This window comes from Phlebotomus papatasi, chromosome 1 (assembly GCF_024763615.1).
Source record: "Phlebotomus papatasi isolate M1 chromosome 1, Ppap_2.1, whole genome shotgun sequence".
NCBI classification, from domain to species: Eukaryota; Metazoa; Arthropoda; class Insecta; order Diptera; family Psychodidae; genus Phlebotomus; species Phlebotomus papatasi.
In genome coordinates, this window is record NC_077222.1 from 5838225 (window position 1) to 5859747 (window position 21523).

A 21523-nucleotide genomic window follows, 5' to 3' on the forward strand; every position below is an offset into this window, starting at 1 on the left:
TTTGCAGAAACGACGTCGAAAAATGGAGGCATGCATTTTTCATAAACAAAACAGCAAGGGATTTTGTACAGAATTATTTTTCTCAGCTTTTTTGCTGGAGATTTTGAGGAAATTTTGCTGAATATAGCTGAAAAGTGTAGGGGAGAAATTGATAGTGTAGAATACAGTGAAAAACCCGTGGAGAAAGTTTTAAAAGGCGTGGAAAACAGTTGATTTTCACAGTGTAAAAAATTGTACAGCTGCAAAAGTTTTTTGGTAATTTTCTCTGGAAAAAACATGCTTAATTGCTACAATAGAGGCTGTGGTCAATCTTTTGATCCCGAGAAGAATGATGACGGTGAGGGTAACAAAGATTTTGATAGATTTAGGAGGGAAAATGTGGGTGAAAGGATTTGTAGGTTATGAGAACATTCTGGAAATGTTTGCAGAATCTTGTCGCTTTCATCCGGGAATGCCCTTCTTCCACGATGCCTACAAAGGATGGAGTTGCTGCAAGAAGAAAAGTGTAGATTTCACGGAATTTCTCAACATCAAGGGATGTACGGCAGGTAAGCATTCGAATGAGAAACCACCGGAGCCGGAAAAGCCAGAGAAAAAAGCTGAAGATGTTGAATTTGAGGAAGTTAAGCCCATACGACCACCAATTAGAGAATCCCAGCTTCAGAGGCCAGACTTTGAGACTCCTCTGGTGACGCTGGAAGCTAAAGTAGCCCCTTCCTTGAAGCAACAAATCGATGCTTTAGCTCCGACGAAGAAGAAGGAGAGCGAAGCTTCTGCTGAAGTTGCCGTAGGAACCACCTGCAAGAATCGCGGCTGCAATGGGACTTTTCAGTCTCCGGAATCGAATGAGCAGGACTGTATTCATCATCCGGGAGTCCCTGTCTTTCACGAGGGTCTGAAATATTGGTCCTGCTGCACGAAAAGGACGACAGATTTTGGGGCTTTCCTGGCTCAAGCAGGTTGCAGCATCGGGAAGCACAAATGGATCGCTGATGGCGACAGGGAGAGCATTAAATGCCGCTACGACTGGCATCAAACAGCTTCCAGTGTCGTCGTTGCTGTCTACGCGAAGATGTACGACTACTCGATCAGCTACGTCAAAATCAATCCTGTCCGGCTGCAAGTTTGCCTGGTTTTTCCTCAACAAAACAACGGAGAATTTAACCTCGATCTGGAGCTTAGGGGCATTGTCGATGTGGCCAAAAGCACCGTGGATATGTTCTCTACGAAGGTGGAGATCAAACTGACCAAAGCAGAGCCGGGATCTTGGCCTAAGCTAGACATCCCGCGGAATATCGAAGAAAAGGAAGTTGAACCTGTGCACAAAATCGAGAAAATGGTCAACAATGCCACTCTGGATTCTTCCCAGGACGAGGAGGATTCCGATGTAGATCTGGATGACGTCGAAGCGGTAAGTCCAGGAGCAAAAATTACAGAACTTGATTAAATTTGCAGGGAATTATTTAAATAAATTTGAAAGTAATGCATAGGCATTTTGTGACTCACATGAAGCATATGCTTAATCCCTATTTACCTCGCAAGAAAAGCGTTTTTCACGCTCTTACGGCGCACAGTTGGGCAGAATACCCAAATTCTTGGCAAAAACTATATTATAACATTTTTGCATTCTGTATGACTCTATAATGATTAAATTTCTATTAATTCTTAAAAATCAACAATTTTTCTGCATATTTTATAAATTAATTTTTCAGAAATACCTATTATGTAGGGTAAGTGCCAAATTTCGGCATAGTTGCATGTAATCGCCAAAGTCTCAAGTTTGAAATGTAATATCTTTAATAAAAAATGATTATTTTTATTCCTTCTACTTAAGGAGTGTTGCTTAGAACATTGTAGAAAGTTTATCGTCTTTATTTATTTTAAAATCATACTTAATACATTTTAAAATGAATAAAAATGTAGACATAGTTTTGGTGCCCTATTTCGGCCACCTTCATTCTCATAGCTCTTTGCCCTTCGGGAATTCTCCCAATGTCTTTTTCACGTCATCTTGTTTGTCGAAGCTACATTATTTGTTATTCTTTTGCATTGTATAAATCTCTGTAGTATGTAAAAACTAAAAATTCATGGAAATTCAAGGAACAAAAATGGTGGCCGGAATTTGGCACACTTACCCTAAGGGATTATTACTTCTGAACTTTTTCGTGCAGAATTATTGGATAATGGTACATTTTACAGTTAGGGTAAGTGTGCCAAATTTCGGCCAGCTTCTAATTTCGGCCACTTTGAGTGTAATTTCGGCCATGCAAATAAATTAATTAAAATTATGTATGTAATCTTCGAATAGTCAATGAATTCATTTTGCTTTCAAATATTTATTCATTTTAGGATGTATTAACACAAAGACAGTTAAATTTTAGGTATAATTTGAATTTAAATTGCGTTGTAAAAACTCAGTGTGGAAAGAGTCTTACAAAAAATGTGACAGATCGATTGTGTCTCTAGCAGTGTTGTGATTTGTGGTGAAGTGCAGAAGGTTTTCCTTCGGTGTTTTTCATGAAAATTGATTAGATTTCATTAAAGATTGTTTCTGTTTATGTTAATAGTGAATCAATCTTTAAATTTCGGGTAAAATTTCCCAGCTGGATCCTGTATTTCGCGTAAAAAAGTATATACTTTGTGAGCGTCTCTCCGATGAGGTAGTGTTGCCTATTTCGGCCACATCTTTTGCTTTCCTAAATTTCTTATTCATTTTATGTTTTCTTTTTCAATTTCTGAATTCTACAATGTCCAGAGAAAAAAACCATCGCTTCTATGAAAAAGATGATGTGAAAAAGTCATTGGAAGAGTTCAGGAAGTGCAAATTGCTACGGGAATAAACGTATTAAATTAAATATTAAACTCGTTACGTTTGACGTTTTGAAATTTTCTATCCGTTCCGTTACAAAAGGGGGTCAGATAAAAGGTGGCCGAAATTTCACACAAAGTGGCCGAAATACTACCCAAAGCAATGTCCATATTTTTATTAATTTTTCAATATTTTAGGAAGTGATTCAAAGAAAACAAAAATGATAAACTAGTCTTGAAGATTCCACACAACCCTCCCGAAAAGGAAGTAACAAAAAATATCAATATGAATTAAAAATATTGCATTTCAAACTTAGGACTTCGGTGCTTACATGCAATCATGCCGAAATTTGGCACACTTACCCTATACAATCTTTAGTGACCCTCCTGTTTTTTCAAGGACAATATCTCCGTAAAGAGGACATATTCTTGCTTCCAATCCTTTTCATAATTTTAAGGATATTTCAGGATATATAAGTGAAATCTGGAAAATCACAAGGAAAATGAAGAGAAAAAGATTATGATTTGTTCTAGGAAAATGTAATTTAGGATTTCCTCGACAAATTGTTCTTGCACATTAAGAGGATATACAGTGGGTGCCAATAGTTTGTTGCCTAATGCATGTCTGAGAAATCAAGTGAAAAAAATTATAGAAAAAATTACTTTTACAAATTTTGCTTTTTGCAGATGAGTTCCCTGTAATCCGTAGATATTATTTATATTTTTCAAAAAAAATAATGAATTTTATTTCATATCAAAAATAATTGTTTTCCAGAAGTTGGTCATTTTTGAAAAATCAAAAGTTTGTTGCCTCATTTAAAAAACTAATTTGAAATGATCAAAACATGCAACCACCCAGCGAGCACCAAATGCTAAGCTTTTTCAAATCAGCTGAAAACATATATTTTTTCAGCTGAGCTCTGCTGACCTCGAAGTTACACTAGCGATCGCAGTGGCAATTAGTCAAAGTTATTCTTTTTCCCCAATCGAGTGAGAGACTTTAATGCACTTGGTTTTTGTCTTTGCTGAGTTGAGTAGAAGCTAAGGTTAACCTTTTCCATTATTACAATTTTATGATTCTTACAATAACCACATTTGACATTAAAAAATAAAGCAAAAAATTTAAAATTCACAAAAATTTTAAAAAATCATATTTATAATATATTTTGAATAATATGTATTCTTAAACCTTTTCCGACCAATAAATTTAATTTTTTTTATCTAATTTTATCAAAAAATATTGTGAATTCATTTATAAAAAAATATACTACACCTAAATTAAAATTGCATTGCCAAGAATTCTTGTTCGCTGTGATTTTAGAAAATTAATAACCCAAGAAATTCTTGGGAATTCTCAAGATATTTTGATATTTAATGAATTCTAAATTCGAGAAATATTGAAAAAACTTCGGAACCTCATGGAAATACCAAGAAGATCAAGAACATATAGAATTTAGAGCCTCTATAATTTTTATTTAATGGTATACACATTCTACTCAAAATTATTTAAAATGATTTCCAACAAATTAGCATATTTTCCTGACTTTAAAGGTATTTAAAAACTCTCTTCTAAAAAATATAAATGCATATCATTTTAATTTAAAAAATGAATCATCAAATTGAATAAATTTTTCATTTAAAAAAGAATACGTACAGTATTAAAAAAACGATAATTGTTGGTTTGTTATTTTACCACGATAATAAAAGTAGTTTTTTGCGTAAAAATGCGCTTTAGAAAATTTATAATCGAAAATTTATAAATAGAAAAGTGCAGCATATACATTATGCATATGCATCGTGCACGGATCATACATTTATTTCACTTGTAAAATATAAAACCTTTTTGTAACATAAAAAAATATATATTTTCCGCATTTGCCGCAACAAACAAAAACGCTTTTATGTAAATTTTTCAACTTAAATTGTGATAAAACAATTATATTTTATTTTGTAGCATCCATAGAAATTTTTTTGTAGTATTTTTAAAAGGCATTATTGAACTCATTAACTCTTTCCGGACCGCAGCATATACTGTAAGCCAATTTCACTTTTTTTTTTAAATCAAAAATATCTTTGCTCAGAAATTAATTGAGATCCTACAAAAAAATATTTTACATTTAGACATCCTTATAGTTTGTAATCATTCACAAGAATAGGATTGTTATCAGTTCTGAATAATTAAAAAAAAAACATTGTTTTCCACAAAGTATTCATATGCTGCTTTGTGTACTCAGAGTCCCAAAAGAGGCGAAAGAGTTAAGTGGGGGAGTCACAACTTTTAAATGGATTATTTTAAATGCATCTGCAACTTTATTTACCATAAAAAAGTTAAAAAAGTAGAAAAATCCTGTTTCAAGATCAATTACAATAGTTGTGACCGACTGTGAGCATAATACATCAATGGCTGTTCCAGGAAAGATGCCAATATTTAATTGCGAAAATTGAGGAACATATGCTTTTTGCAAAAGAAAAAACATATTTTTCATAAATAATGAATAATTTTATAACCCCCGACTGAATATTTGCTCAGAAAAAAATATTTTTTTTTCTCGGGAAAATAATGACGCAATTCACTAAAAAATGCAACATTTTTGGTCGGGAGTATGTTTAATACTCTTATTTGACCATTCTCTATAGGCAGCATACCGCAGCATAATTCCTATAATAATATAAGTAATAAAAATCGTGATTATAATATCCCCCAAGTTGATAAATAATTTCAGGGGAAATTCCAAGTCCATTTTGACATTTTGAGAGAAAAAGAAAAAAAATGAAAGAGAAAATTTGCTGCTAAATGCTTCCTGGCGCCATCTACCGGCAGTATTTAGTTCTGCCATCATCCACTGCGAGCGCTAAACAGTGCCATTTTTATGTATTTGCTTAGCACTTTTTGTTCGAGAGCTGCTGATTGGCCAGCAGACCGATTCAGCAAAAAAATGCTGAAAATCCTATTTTATTCTGCTAACTGTGCTCGCTGGGCAACTTAATGTAAACCGGTTACATTTTGGGTTTATTTCATTTGAGAGGAAAATGGTGGGTTTGTACATTTTTAAAGTTGTCAATGGTAAATATATGTATATAAAAGTGATTATAGAAAACAAGAAATAATCTGTTTTTTGATAATTTTTAATTTAAGTTAAAAATGGAAAATTATAAAAAGTTAAAAGGTGGGAAATCATCCAGAGATACTGCCGGAATGAATCTGCGTCGTTAATTGCCAAATTTTATAGAAAATCACTAAAGGTTATACATAAAATAATCAAATATTATAATAATGAGGTACGAGTACATCTGAAAAACGCTACTGCCAGACCTAGGGTATCGACTCAGAGAGGTGATAATAGCATTGTAAGTATCTCTGATAGTGACCCAATGATGTCTGCTTCATGAATTAAAAGATAGTTGGTTACTGAAGGAACACAGGTCCCTACAGTTACAAAAACGAGCTCATATTGAAAGAAAATGGTAAGAATGTTTGGGTGGCTCTCAATATTCCATTGGTTAGCTATTTTAATCTGGATAAAATATTGTAGTTTTACTTGTTTAACATGTTTCAAGTAAATTTACAACTTTTTATTCAGATTGGTCTTGCTTACCGAAGGAATATTGAGAGCCACCCAAACATTCTTACCATTTTCTTTCAATATGAGCTCGTTTTTGTAACTGTAGGGACCTGTGTTCCTTCAGTAACCAACTATCTTTTAATTCATGAAGCAGACATCATTGGGTCACTATCAGAGATACTTACAATGCTATTATCACCTCTCTGAGTCGATACCCTAGGTCTGGCAGTAGCGTTTTTCAGGTGTACTCGTACCTCATTATTATAATATTTGATTATTTTATGTATAACCTTTAGTGATTTTCTATAAAATTTGGCAATTAACGACGCAGATTCATTCCGGCAGTATCTCTGGACGATTTCCCACCTTTTAACTCTGTCTAACATGCCATTTTAACCTAATTTATGAATTATCAAAAAACAGATTATTTCTTGTTATTTATTATCACTTTTAAACTTATGTATTTATCATATACAACTTTAGAAATGTCCAAACGCACCATTGGCCTCTCAAATGACATAAACTCAAAATATGGTCGGTTTATTTTAAGTTAGTTGCATGTTTTTGACCCTTTTGAGTAACTTTTCAAATGAGGCAACAAACTTTTGATTTTTCAAAAATGACCAACTTTTGTAAAACAATAATTTTTTATATGAAATAAAATGCAATAATTTTTTCGAAATATATAAATAAGATCTACGGATAAGAGACTACTAATTTGCAAAAAGAAAAATTTTAATAAGTAATTTTTTCTATCATTTTTTGCACCTGGTTTCCCGAACATACATGAGGCAACAAACTTTTGACACCCACTGTATGTACTGATTTTGGCATATCTGTGGTCAATTTTTTTAATTTAATGTTTTTCAAATTAATTTCGTTCGTTTTTGGATGTGTTTTGGAGGTAGTCTATTTGAACATTTTTTATCCTTCGAAATTTTTGACCTAAAAAAATCGCCATTTTGAATCTTTTACGGTCAAAGGTCAACCACCCTTAAGATTTAATTTTTCACTCTATTTGGTCAAATTTGGCCTCATTTGAGAGACCATCAAATTCCAAACCCAGTTGCTGTCTTATTGACTGCTCGAACTCCAAGAGAGAGCAGTTTCCACAATCGACTTTTTTTTCAACTTTTCCGGTTTTCGGTGACCCTCCCACAAGTCAACTTTTTCGATCCAATTAACTTACCCAAATTACCCCCCACCCCATAGAACGGTTAAGATCACACTAAAAAATACGCACAGCTGAATCATAAAACGGTTAAGATTACGCTCAAAATTACGCACAGCTCAATCACAAAACGATTAGCAATGCGCTTTAAAACGCGCTAAGCTCTGTCACTAAACGGTTAAGATTGTGCTTGAAATCACGCACAGCTTAATCATAAAACGGTTAAATTGCGCTTAAAATCACGCACACTTGAATCGTGAAACGGTAAATGCGCTCAAAATCACACACAGATCAATTATAAATCGGTAAATGCGCTTAAAATCACGCACAGCTCAATCATAAAACGGTCAAGATTGCGCTTGAAATCACGCACAGCTCAATCATAAAACGGTCAAGATTGCGCTTAAAAACTTGCGCAGCTCAATCATAAAACGGTAAATGCGCTTGAAATCACGCACAACTTAATCATAAAACGTTTTATGATTGAGCTGTGCGTAATTTTGAGCGTAATCTTAACCGTTTTATGATTCAGATGTGCGTATTTTTAAGCGTGATCTTAACCGTTCAATTGTTCAGCTGTGCGTGTTTTTAAATACAATCTTAACAGTTTAATGTTTAAGCTGTGAGCGTTTCAAGCGCAATCTTAATCGTTTTATGATTGATCTGTGCTTATTTGTAGCGTTTTATTTAACCATTTTATACTTGAATTATTTGTAGCACAGGGTTACTCATTCTTTACTTGAACTGTACATTTTCTAAATATATTTTTTTTTCGTTTCGTGATTGATCTGCATATTTTTTTCTAAAGATGCCTAGTATGACTTTAAAATACTTAATTTTAAAAATTAAATTTTCCAGAAAGTATCATTTTTTGTTCATGATTGCATATAGGTCTTTATTACTTGTAATTCAATACATTATTGGTCGTAATGGATGTTGGTTTTCTCCTAATATGTCACATTTCATTTCATTTACAAATGATAACCCTTGTTATAAATTTAAATTTTTTTCATAAGCAGTCGTTAAAACATTATCCAGCAAATTTTCACAACCCAGCGAGCACCAAATGCTAAGCTTTTTCAAATCAGCTGAAAACATATATTTTTTCAGCTGAGCTCTGCTGACCTCGTAGTTACACTAGCGATCGCAGTGGCAATTAGTCAAAGTTATTCTTTTTCCCCAATCGAGTGAGAGACTTTAATGCACTTGGTTTTTGTCTTTGCTGAGTTGAGTAGAAGCTAAGGTTAACCTTTTCCTTTATTACAATTTTATGATTCTTACAATAACCACATTTGACATTAAAAAATAAAGCAAAAAATTTAAAATTCACAAAAATTTTAAAAAATCATATTTATAATATATTTTGAATAATATGTATTCTTAAACCTTTTCCGACCAATAAATTTAATTTTATTTGTCTAATTTTATCAAAAAATATTGTGAATTCATTTATAAAAAAATATACTACACCTAAATTAAAATTGCATTGCCAAGAATTCTTGTCCGCTGTGATTTTAGAAAATTAATAACCCAAGAAATTCTTGGGAATTCTCAAGATATTTTGATATTTAATGAATTCTAAATTCGAGAAATATTGAAAAAACTTTGGAACCTCATGGAAATACCAAGAAGATCAAGAACATATAGAATTTAGAGCCTCTATAATTTTTATTTAATGGTGTACACAGTCTACTCAAAATTATTTGAAATGATTTCCAACAAATTAGCATATTTTCCTGACTTTAAAGGTATTTAAAAACTCACTTCTAAAAAATATAAATGCATATCATTTTAATTTAAAAAATAAATCATCAAATTGAATAAATTTTTCATTTAAAAAAGAATGCGTACAGTATTAAAAAAACGATAATTGTTGGTTTGTTATTTTACCACGATAATAAAAGTAGTTTTTTGCGTAAAAATGCGCTTTAGAAAATTTATAATCGAAAATTTATAAATAGAAAAGTGCAGCATATACATTATGCATATGCATCGTGCACGGATCATACATTTACATATTTCACTTGTAAAATATAAAACATTTTATAACATAAAAAAAAATATATTTTCCGCATTTGCCGCAACAAACAAAAACGCTTTTATGTAAATTTTTCAACTTAAATTGTGATAAAACAATTATATTTTATTTTGTAGTATCCATAGAAATTTTTTGTAGTATTTTTAAAAGACATTATTGAACTCATTAACTCTTTCCGGACCGCAGCATATGCTGCAAGCCAATTTCACTTTTTTTAAATCAAAAATATCTTTGCTCAGAAATTAATTGAGGTCCTACAAAAAAATATTTTACATTTAGACATCCTTATAGTTTGTAATCATTCACAAGAATAGGATTTTTATCAGTTCTAAATAATTAAAAAAAAACCTTGTTTTCCACAAAGTATTCATATGCTGCTTTGTGTACTCAGAGTCCCAAAAGAGGCGAAAGAGTTAAGTGGGGGAGTCACAACTTTTAAATGGATTTTTTTAAATGCATCTGCAACTTTATTTACCATAAAAAGTTAAAAAAGTAGAAAAATCCTGTTTCAAGATCAATTACAATAGTTGTGACCGACTGTGAGCATAATACATCAATGGCTGTTCCAGGAAAGATGCCAATATTTAATTGCAAAAATTGAGGAAAATATGCTTTTTGCAAAAGAAAAAACATATTTTTCATAAATAATGAATAATTTTATAACCCCCGACTGAATATTTGCTCAGAAAAAAATTTTTTTTTTCTCGGGAAAATAATGACGCAATTCACTAAAAAATGCAACATTTTTGGTCGGGAGTATGTTTAATACTCTTATTTGACCATTCTCTATAGGCAGCATACCGCAGCATAATTCCTATAAAAATATAAGTAATAAAAATCGTGATTATAATATCCCCCAAGTTGATAAATAATTTCAGGGGAAATTCCAAGTCCATTTTGACATTTTGAGAGAAAAAGAAAAAAAAATGAAAGAGAAAATTTGCTGCTAAATGCTTCCTGGCGCCATCTACCGGCAGTATTTAGTTCTGCCATCATCCACTGCGAGCGCTAAACAGTGCCATTTTTATGTATTTGCTTAGCACTTTTTGTTCGAGAGCTGCTGATTGGCCAGCAGACCGATTCAGCAAAAAAATGCTGAAAATCCTATTTTATTCTGCTAACTGTGCTCGCTGGGAAGTTCATAAAGTATTTTTAAAATGATATTTGGAATTGAAGTATAATGTTAAAAACGTGTCAATGGCACTAAAGTGGCTTAAATAGGTTTATATTCATTAATCAATAAATTAGTGTTATTAAAAAATCATACTTTATAAAATTGATTGAAAAAAATTAATATTTTAAGCGTAATACATTTGACCTTGAAAAATGACATGAAGGAATGTTTCAAGGTCATTGGTATGTATGGACGAAATATCCGTCTGGACAACCTCTAAAACATATGTGACAATGAAAACTATCGACAATGACCTCTAGAATAAAGTGGTTTTGACTAAAAAGCGGAATTCCGCGGAACTTTTTACTATTTCGTTAGTTGAATTTTGAGTTATTTTTCCATATAAAATTGATGAAATTGCAATGTAAGGTCAACTTTGACGCAATATTTCAAGGTACCTTAATGTCTAAGAAAAAAAACGGGGTTATACAGGGTTTAATGAGGACATTAGTCAACTATTATTTGGCGGTGTTAGATTTCAAAAATTCGAAATTTTTTTTGGATTTTTTGCCAGCTTTTTGGTTATTCTGCCCCACTGTGCGGCGTTCAGAAGAACTTCAGATGTTCTGAAAAGTTGCAAGATGACACGAAAAAAATAAAAAAAATCTTGAATTGATTACAAATTTATTGAATAACGATGTTGACGCGGAAAAAGTTTTAACATGGAGGCAGAAAAATTCGAAATTATTCCTTTCCGGGAACATAATCTTCATCATCGGTATCGGAGTCAAGTTCCAGATCATCGATATTCTGAAACAGACTCTCATCGATTTTGACACTTTCAATGGAGTCTCCAGCTTCCAGGAGGAATTTGATGTCGGATTCATTGAGGGTTGTATCACGCAGGAAAAGTTCCCTCCCTGTCAATTTTCTATTTTCCGCCAAATCTTTCAGCCTTCGCTGCGTTATTCCCAATTCATCCTCAAAAGCTGTCTTCCAGGCCATGAATGTCTCTACAGAAACCCTCGTTCCCTCGAATTTCTTCTGTTCTCGCTCTTCCTCTTCCCTCAGTCGACGCTCCCGTGACAGTTCCTCCTCACGCTTCACATCGTCCCAGCGCTGATTCAGCCACTCTTGGGCACTGCTGACCAGGGAGAAGATCATCTCCATCCCCAAATGCTCAGCCACAGTCTCCTCAATGTGACCTATCAGGCGTCCCTCGTAGTCTTCCTGGAAGTTAACTGGATCCTCAATCTCCACGAGGGGAGCAGTGTCAGGATATTTTTCCGTGTAAGTGAATATCAGTTGACACTGAAGGCCATTTTCCTGAGTTTCTGCATTGTACTCCTCAGTGGAGATGGGCAGTTTGAATCTGTGATAAGGCTCAGTGGCGAGGACTGAGCAGAAACAGGGATTGGAGCCACTTTTCTAACCAAACAAATCAAATCACTGGGTTTACCTTCGAGTTCTCCACAGTAGATCGAGTCGAGGGCTTCAATTTCATTTGCCTGATCCTCTTTGTAGTTTCTCGACTCCATTCTGGTCCAGGAGCAGCACTATTTTGGGGGAAAATCACAATTTTACGGGTTTGTTTTGATTTTCACAATCATGTGGCAAAAATGTCAACACGGCTTTTACAGCGCCTGGGTTTTCTAGTGGCGAACACTGGAAACTCTGATAGTACACTCAGAAAAATATGGGAATGAATCCATTCATAAAAATAATACGGCCATTCAGGCCATTCAGATACATTAATTAGAGTAATCCAAAAATTTAAATTATTACTCAAATATTTAGGAGAATTTAGTAAAATTCTTTAAAAATATTTAAAATAAAAAAATCTTGTCGCTTTACATTTTATTTTATTTCACATTCTGAAATCTGTTTTTACTGAAATAAAAAACGTGCACAAATATTATACAAAACTGCATATAAAATATAATAAATAAATAAATAAATAAAAACAAATAATTCATTAAGTGAATTATTTACCGATGGTGATGTTTGTAAACCGTTCAGAATTTAATACAAATAAAAATAAAAATTAGAGTGATTCAAAAATAGTTAAAATTTTACTGAAATATTTATATTAGAAGAATTTATTAAAATTCTTAAAAATATTTAAAATAAAAAAAATGAGTCTGTTTACATTTTATTTATTTGACTTTAAAACTAAAATTTGTTTTTCATTGAAAATCTTGAAAATAAAATAAAGTTAAAATATTTCTATTAACAAAAAAATCTGCTTGTACTAAAATTAAAAAAAAAATAAGCAAACAAATCGGAAGATGAGGTTTACCAAGCATCTAGAATTTAAAACAAATAAAAATATAAATAAAATAGAGACTTCAAAAAGCCCTAATAGGGTGGAGTAAGTACTTTTGGCCACTTTAAGGTTACATGTGCTTGTATTTTTTATAATCTTTATTTAAATAAAATGAAATTTTGTACAAAGATACCTTAAAGCCGTTTCTTCCTAATAATTCAAGAGAATTCTCAATTTTTTTTGATATTTTAGTGAAAAATGCATTTTATGCAACTATGCATGTTTCAGTACTTTTGGCCACTTTATAAGCACTTTTGGCCACTTGTTTCCAATAGAATTTTAATAAACTAACAGAAGAAATAGCTTTCGAAAACTTTCACAAATACACAGCACAAGTCCTATTCTTATTTAACACCATTTTATGTGATTATTAGAGTATTTTAAACAACTTTTTGCACATTTTCTATTTTATGTAAAAATCAGTCAAAAATCACGATTGTTTTTATTGAAATCCGCGAGGTGTGCCACGTGTAAAATGTATGTACAAATGTAAAGTGTATGTACAAAAGTACTTACACAGCCGAAAAAAGTAAGCTCTTTTAGCCACATCCGACTTTCATTTAATTTGTTAGAAAATCTTATAAAGGATTATATCACAATAAAATTTAATTAATTAAGAAATGGACTTTCACTGAATAACATCAAATATTTTTATCAAAAATATGAAATAATGCAAAACAATTTCTCTTAACATTAACAAGTTTCTTAAGAATCCCATGTTTTTTTAGTGATTATTTACCTTGTCGAGAATTTCTTTCAATAATTTAGATTAGAGGTCACGAAATAAGACCCATTTTCCTGTTCTAAATAAACTCATAATTGCCTTACAATGTGATTTTACTTTAGGTGGCCAAAACTGCTTTTACATGGCCAAAAGGATGACTCTACCCTACTTAGAATTGGAGTATTTAAAATTATGATGAATTTATTTCTAAAATAATACATTTTTTTTATATTTAGTAATAAAAAATAAACAACTGAATTCAATTAATTTATTCATAAATATAGGACGTTTCCCTCTTACAAATATGTGGCAGAAAAAAAATACAAAAATTAAGTAAAAAATAGATAAAATAAAAAGTTGGAAGAAAAATTAAATCAGAAGAAAAAATAAACAAGACTCTGTATATAAAAAAAAACAAATAAATAATTCATTAAGTACACAAAACCAAAAATGAGTTTTATGCCTAGCGCACAATAACTTTTGTTTTGTAAACATGTTTTCGGAATTTCCTATCAGAGGAAGTGATATCTAAATCTAGTCATCTCGCTTACTCTGATAGGTAGTCTCGAAAGCATATTTACAAAAGAGAAGTTATGCACAACGCACAATAACTTTTGTTTTGTAAACATGTTTTTGACATTTCAGTAAGAGTGAATGAAACGTGGATCTAGTCATTTCGCTCTCTCTCATAGGAAATTATGAAAACATGTTTACAAACAAAAGTTATTGTGCGCTGGGCATTATTCTGCGTAAGGCATTACAAAGCGTTCAGAATGTTATACAAATAAAATTATTAATAAAATTTGTGATCTGAATTTAGTTACGGTACGGTAAATGATAACAACTTAGGAACTTTAAAAGACCCTAAGAAATCGATTTGAGGGACATTGATATTCATATTTTTTGGACTTTGTATAACTTTTGTTTGAGGTTTAACGAAAAGAAGCTCATTTTTATGAAAAATGAGTTTCAATTCCAAAGCCAAAATCAAGATATTATTATTTTGGGTATTCAGAATTTAATTTAAACTTATATGGGTTTATACGACTTGAGGTTTTAGCCGTATGAGTTAACTTTGCTTATTTTCTTATCAGTCTAAATATCTTGGAAAATTTTAGCTAAGGCTTGGATTTTAAGGATAAATGCTCCATATGATTAAAAAACAGTAAAAATAAAGTGATTCGTGATTTTGAGGCCTTCGGGAACTGGTCTACACGTCTAGTCTACAAACCGCTTTAGACGGATTTCGGATGTAATATCCTAGACAGACTTTTGATTTAAGTCAAGAGACGGCTTAGCGAGAAACTGATGTGAAACGCTAAGACGGCGGTGGTCGCATAAACGCAAAATATAAATTACTTAAAAAAGGACTCAAGTGTAAGTACAATAAATAAAATAAATAAAAAATGTTTGTTGATTCATTATTTTGATTTTATTACGTTAAGCTATCTCTCGACTTAAGCTGTAGGTGTGTCCACGATATAGGGGAAACTGGGGCACCACCAAACACGGGGTACCACCAAACACTGCGATTTTTTAATCGGATATTCGATTTCAGAGGATAAGACCGATAGGAATTTATAGGCACTATAGGGATGCTTGTCCACTGAAGGAATGGTCGAGATAGTCCACGTAGTTTAGAAATAAAAATTAGTGTTTGGTGGTACCCCGTGTTTGGTGGTGCCCCAGTTTCCCCTAAGGCTGAGGCATGTGGCTTAATTTTCTGTCCTATCAGTGAAGATATTTTGGAAAATTTTGACTTAGGATTGGATTATTAAGGGGAAGCGATCTATTAGATGGCAAAAAAACCAATAAAATTTGTTCTTATTTGGGATATTGAGACCTTCGGAAACTGGGCTAATGCTCCAGTCTGAATCTGAAGACTATTTTACGATACAAATTTCTAAATTGATATTCTTGATAAAAATGGTGTTCCTGTTATTCAGAGCAAGATTGCGTTATTCTAATAGAGAAATGGGAGAAATGCATATACAATTGACTTCCTTTTCTCTGAGTTTCTCAATTATTAAAGATTTTAAAACGTATTTTTTGATTTTATAGTTTTTGTTTTTGATGTAAGAAATCTTGAAATTTTTGAGGATCAATAAAAAATATTCTCTACAAAGTCTGATTGTCTGATGTCTTACGGATACTTGCGAAAAGTTTTTTCCGAAAATTTTCGGTTTTTTTTCACATTAAATAAAAAAATGAAATAGTGTCTCAGTTTTGTGGATGGGATGTTTGAACTCATGACATAGAGATCTATTTGTGAATTTCCTTTTTGAATAATTTTTGTGTTACAAGAAAACCATCGCAAAAATTGAAATTTGGTAAAGAAGCTTGCATGTTCCGATTTTTTGAAATTTAATTTTTCTTGTGGAGTAACAATTAAAATTCTCAACTCAAGCATAATGTTTCAAATATTCAGTGTACATTCTTGAATGTGAAATAATATTAGACACTGGAAAATCTTGAGAGAATAAACAGAGATCATTAGAATATATGCATATAAATGAAATGTTCATCGAACTGGATTTCTAGTCAGGGATGAGAAGGAGCCGATATTTCATCCTATTTGGCCCCTATGTACTAAAAAATGTTTACGAAAAATAAATAGAAATAATTAAATATAAATCAACTAAGGATACTACTTTACACTTTATCAATCTTTTGCTGATTGGGATCGATGCATCCAAGTTGGAGATTTCAAGACCTTTCCAAAATATCCAAATTTGACCAAATCGGTCGGGAAAAAGGCCCTTCAGATCTCAGCATGATTTAACTTTGACCTTAGGTGTATGAAGGAATACGTCCTAAAATAATTGAAATAGTTTGGACCGATTTCGAGAAAAACCAAAAAAAGGTTAGCAGATAATTGATCGTATTGGATTCTTGCATTATTTCTTGACTTGAATTTTTATTTTTATTACTAAGTTTAGAGATTTTATTCCTTGTTTTTTTTTAGTTTCCTGTATCGTATTTATTTTTAAGATTTCTAAAATGGGTATGAAAAGAAATATCGTTCATGATTCATTACGACTTAAGACAATTAATTTGCTCTTTACAAAGCAATATGCAACATGTAATAAGATCCTTGTTTGATTTATTGAGAAAAACCCGGAAAATCTGTCATACTCATCAAACTTAGACGACGAAGATTTTTCACAATCCGTCAATACGGGAAGAAGAGAATAAGTATGCCAGAGAAGTGAAAAGGCGTGGGAATGGAGTGCGGAAAAAATGCTAGATTAATGTTTAAGCGAGATGTTATTACAACATAAGAGATTGAAAACAATGTACAAACTTAATTTTCACATTCAATGTTAAGTTTTCATCATCCGTACGGTGAAATATCATAAATTAATGTTGTGGCATTGAAAAGCCTCTCTCGTTAAGATTTCTTATTATTTCACTACAACATCGCGACCCAGAGAGTCACGTAGACACGCTGGAAAAATTCAGAAACAATCTCTTCTCTTTGCCGGCAGCAGAGATGGACTCAGCTGACGCCGGACAATGTGGGAAAAGCGGCTGGTGTTCGGCATCAGGTGATCCCTGGCTGACTTCCGTACGTCTCTTGGATCGCAAATTCAAGAACAAACTCTTGAGATATTTCGCATGTGCGCCAAAAGGTCAGTTTGGTTGCTCTTTTTTTTATTAAAAGACTTTTTTGGCTTGGTAAATGGACAAACAGCCACTATTTCCTCATGCCCAAATTTCAAACGACCAACGCGGTTTTGCAATTTTTCAAACACTCACTTTAATTGCAGCGGAAATTGAAATATATCCCCGTTGGTTTTTTCTTTTTCTTTTTTTTTGATGAAAAATAATCCCCCGTTTTGCGAGATCCAACCTTCAGACTCATTAATTGGGCTTCTTTCCTCGTGTGGGCGCGAGTTATTCCGGTTCGGACTGTTCGGAAGAACATTATACAAGTTCCGTTTTTATAAATTTTCTGATGATGACCGACCTAGAACTTGTTGATTTCGGCGCAATGATCTTTTGGATTAAAAACAAGGGGCTCTTGTATTGAAGTAATACAGAAGATCAACAAGAATTTATCTTATTAATCCTCTAATTTATAGTTCCATGAAGGCAAAAAAAAAAGAACTTTGTGCATCATAACCTCAAATAAGTAAGGCAAATTTAGCCAAGGGTAGAATTAAACAGCGGAATGTTATATTTTACCTTAAAGGGAATGTGAGTAAATCATAATTTATTCAGAGTGAAATACTATCTAAGCATTGCTTATTTTGCCAGGTCTTCCTTTACGTTTTATTGGTCGGAAAATGTTGCGATTTTTCTAGGTTATGTTCCTATTCCAAGATGTTCTTACGTCTTTTTTATTCTAATACACCAGAAATAACTTTAATTAAAAACTATTAGTGAAAATTATTGGGAATGGATAAAGTTTTAGGTAACTTACGTTACATCTTTTATAGCTTAGGTGATTTTTCAACAATTGTATAACCTATAATTTGAGGTTATGTATAACCGAATCTTACAGGAAGTTTCTAAATTCAATTAAACGTGTTATATTCTCAGTAATTCAAGAATCTTACAATCTTTTTATTCACGAAATTGGTAAGATTCTTCAGAAAATACTTTGTATAGCCAGAATGTTAATTTGTCATCGGATGCAATCCGGGACTATTTTCAGAATGAAAACGGTTAGCAACTTTTGTTGTCTTTCTTTCTCTATTATTTTTTTTCATTATTCTCTTCATTTTGTTTCTTATTGATCTACCATAAATTTGTAAGAAAGTATCACCTTATTTTTGTTTGCTAATTAATTGAAAAATGGAATTTTTGAGGTTATAATTCTTCTAAAATTTGAAGAACTTTTCATTGTTCTTTTGATATTATTATTGAAGTTCAATTTCGGAAAAAAATAATATTTTGAAATTCTTTAATTCATCGCTAATATCAGAAATATTATATGATACAATTGTAAGTTTAAAATTTGACATAACCTTTTTTGTCTTTTATATGGACAAAATTTGCGAACATAATAATAATAATAATATTTATTACACATAAGGATACACAATTAATACAAAATTCGTAAAATAATAAGGCACAAATCATGTGTCTGCCGCCGTCTTAGCGTTGGTGACCAGCCTCCAAAGCCAAACGGCGGAAATGTTTTTTCACAGGCTGTGTATAGTCTTTTGTCGTATTAACGATCTTTTTAATTTTCTTCCTGCCAATAAATAATTACAATAATAAGCCCTATTGCAGCGACAATCAGAAGTATGCTCAAGGTAGATGTGACAGGAGCAGCTAGGTTTTCAATTGTTTTTTGTAAGTTACGTTCAACATAACCTCACACTGAAAAATAATTTCTTAACTAAAGGGACAGATAATCCTAACCGGCTTATGTAGGTGAGATTCTTAACGTGAGCTAACTCGGAGTGCATACAAATTCGATTTAGAGCTGAAGTTGGGAGACGCCATTCAGTTATCTTGAATAAAATTCGTGAAATTATACAAATTTTGTATTTAAACCAAAATATCAAGGATTTGGATGAACTGACAGAAAAGTGTTATATGGGTGAAATGTAGACCAGAATGTTCTCTATAATTTTCTCATAGAACATGATCTCATCGATTACTCAGAAGCCAAGATAAGCGAGGTTTTTTGTTTCTTAACTCGTTTTTTTCATCCAGAGTTCCCCAAGTAGTCATTTGTTGAACTTCAACTATATCAAAGAATTGTTGTATTTTGCGGGACTTTCCATTTAAACCCCTATTTTAAGTGTCTTGGTGGAGTAGAGGCAGTCAAATTGGCATCTGAGTGATTTCAAAGCGTTATTATGGGAAAAATCAATTTTTTCACACTTAAACGGCAAAATCGGAGTGATAGCGTAGTCTGAGTGGAAAATGATGTATGGACGAAATATAGAGACAAATGTGCTCTACAATTATGTCGAAGTAATCATCAAAATCGGTTCAGCGACAGTCGAGATAATTGAGGTTATGTGATATTGAAATTGGTTTTTCGACTGTGGCGCCCCTGGTGTTGGTCCCACGAAGTTCAAATATTCTAGAAAGTTGTAGCATTTGGTGAGATCTTTCGTTTAAGCCCTCATTCATCAAAATCGGTCACATAGAACCGGAGATATGATTTTTTGAATTTCGTGAACTTTGACCCCTCATATCTCCGGTTCTATTGAAACCACAGCGCACTTACGCACCATTTTGGAAACGTCTTAGACTGGATTACAACATACTAAAATTTCATTAACTTGCACAATGCCGTTTTTGAGAAAAGTGACTTTGAATTTCGATGAATTTTGACGCTATCACAGCGCCACCTGTGGTGACTTTTTGAACTTCCATCTGAAAGTGCTCATCGATACGAAACCAAAAAGGTAAAATTTAGGTCGCTATGTTAATTAGAACCGGAGATAGAGGCTGGTCAATATTCGAACTTTGACCCCTTATAGCTGGGGTCAGGGGTTATGGATCGACTTAAGGTTTTTTTTGTTTGATAGGTATAATCAACGGCTACAACATACTAAAATTTCAGCCCGATTGCATAAGGAATTTTTGAGTTATTTAACTTTTAAGATTTAAAAATTTTCTTTTTAAAAAAAGCGCCCCTAGCGGTGGTTTTATGAACTTGCGATGTTAGAAGGGGAAGTGGCATTTTACGAGAGCTTTCCAAAAAGCCCTCACTTTTTAAATTCTGACAATTGGAACCGGAGTTATGGCCATTTTAAGAAAATTTTTTTGGACCCTTATAGCTCGGGTCAGGGAGGTCGGGGGACCTTAAGTTTGGTACTGATGGAAAGCTCTAAGGCCCAGCTATAACATACTAAAATTTGAGCCCGCTCGATGCCATAGGGGCGGAACTATTGAGAAAACAAAAAAAGGGGGGTCTTCAAAATGGCGGAAGGAGGAGTGGGGGGTGGGGGGTCAATGCACCAAGTTGCAATTTTCATACGATATTTAACCTTTGCCGAAAACCGCAAGTCGATATCTTTTTTGGTTTAGGAGCTATTAAGCTCCAAAGAGCGGCCGGCCGGCCGTCCGGCCGCTCTTTGGAGCTTAATAGCTCCTAAACCAAAAAAGATATCGACTTGCGGTTTTCGGCAAAGGTTAAATATCGTATGAAAATTGCAACTTGGTGCATTGACCCCCCACCCCCCACCCCTCCTTACGCCATTTTGAAGACCCCCCTTTTTTTGTTTTCTCAATAGTTCCGCCCCTATGGCATCGAGCGGGCTCAAATTTTAGTATGTTATAGCTGGGCCTTAGAGCTTTCCATCAGTACCAAACTTAAGGTCCCCCGACCTCCCTGACCCGAGCTATAAGGGTCCAAAAAAATTTTCTTAAAATGGCCATAACTCCGGTTCCAATTGTCAGAATTTAAAAAGTGAGGGCTTTTTGGAAAGCTCTCGTAAAATGCCACTTCCCCTTCTAACATCGCAAGTTCATAAAACCACCGCTAGGGGCGCTTTTTTTAAAAAGAAAATTTTTAAATCTTAAAAGTTAAATAACTCAAAAATTCCTTATGCAATCGGGCTGAAATTTTAGTATGTTGTAGCCGCTGATTATACCTATCAAACAAAAAAAACCTTAAGTCGATCCATAACCCCTGACCCCAGCTATAAGGGGTCAAAGTTCGAATATTGACCAGCCTCTATCTCCGGTTCTAATTAACATAGCGACCTAAATTTTACCTTTTTGCTTTCGTATCGATGAGCACTTTCAGATGGAAGTTCAAAAAGTCACCACAGGTGGCGCTGTGATAGCGTCAAAATTCATCGAAAT

General features: G+C 33.0%; 2 protein-coding genes across 5 annotated transcripts in view; one reads left to right on the forward strand and one right to left on the reverse strand.

Moving 5' to 3' along the window:
* The first annotated feature begins 19 nt into the window (after window positions 1-19).
* The window catches only part of LOC129798601 (cysteine and histidine-rich domain-containing protein morgana), a 58000-nt gene continuing 36496 nt past the window's right edge, over window positions 20-21523 (forward strand). For all 4 annotated transcript variants that reach the window (XM_055841822.1, XM_055841823.1, XM_055841824.1 and 1 more), the window contains exons 1-2: window positions 20-337; window positions 429-1411. In XM_055841822.1, coding sequence (XP_055697797.1) covers window positions 277-337; window positions 429-1411 — 1044 coding nt within the window. In that variant the 5' untranslated portion in view covers window positions 20-276. The remainder of the gene's footprint in view (window positions 338-428; window positions 1412-21523) is intronic.
* On the reverse strand, window positions 11362-12343 carry LOC129798602 (RWD domain-containing protein 1). Its single transcript, XM_055841827.1, has 2 exons — window positions 12154-12343; window positions 11362-12091 (listed from the first exon to the last, which is right to left on the reverse strand). Exons 1-2 carry the CDS (start codon window positions 12230-12232, stop codon window positions 11439-11441), a joined length of 732 nt encoding a protein of 243 aa, XP_055697802.1. The 5' UTR covers window positions 12233-12343; the 3' UTR covers window positions 11362-11438.

Bases quoted from the DNA above. Each gene is read 5' to 3' on its own strand.
- LOC129798602 (XM_055841827.1), bottom strand. From the start codon at position 12,232: ATGGAGTCGAGAAACTACAAAGAGGATCAGGCAAATGAAATTGAAGCC. The intron at 12,092-12,153 runs GTAAACCCAGTG...GTTTCTGCTCAG, and splicing joins CTACTGTGGAGAACTCGAAG to TCCTCGCCACTGAGCCTTAT.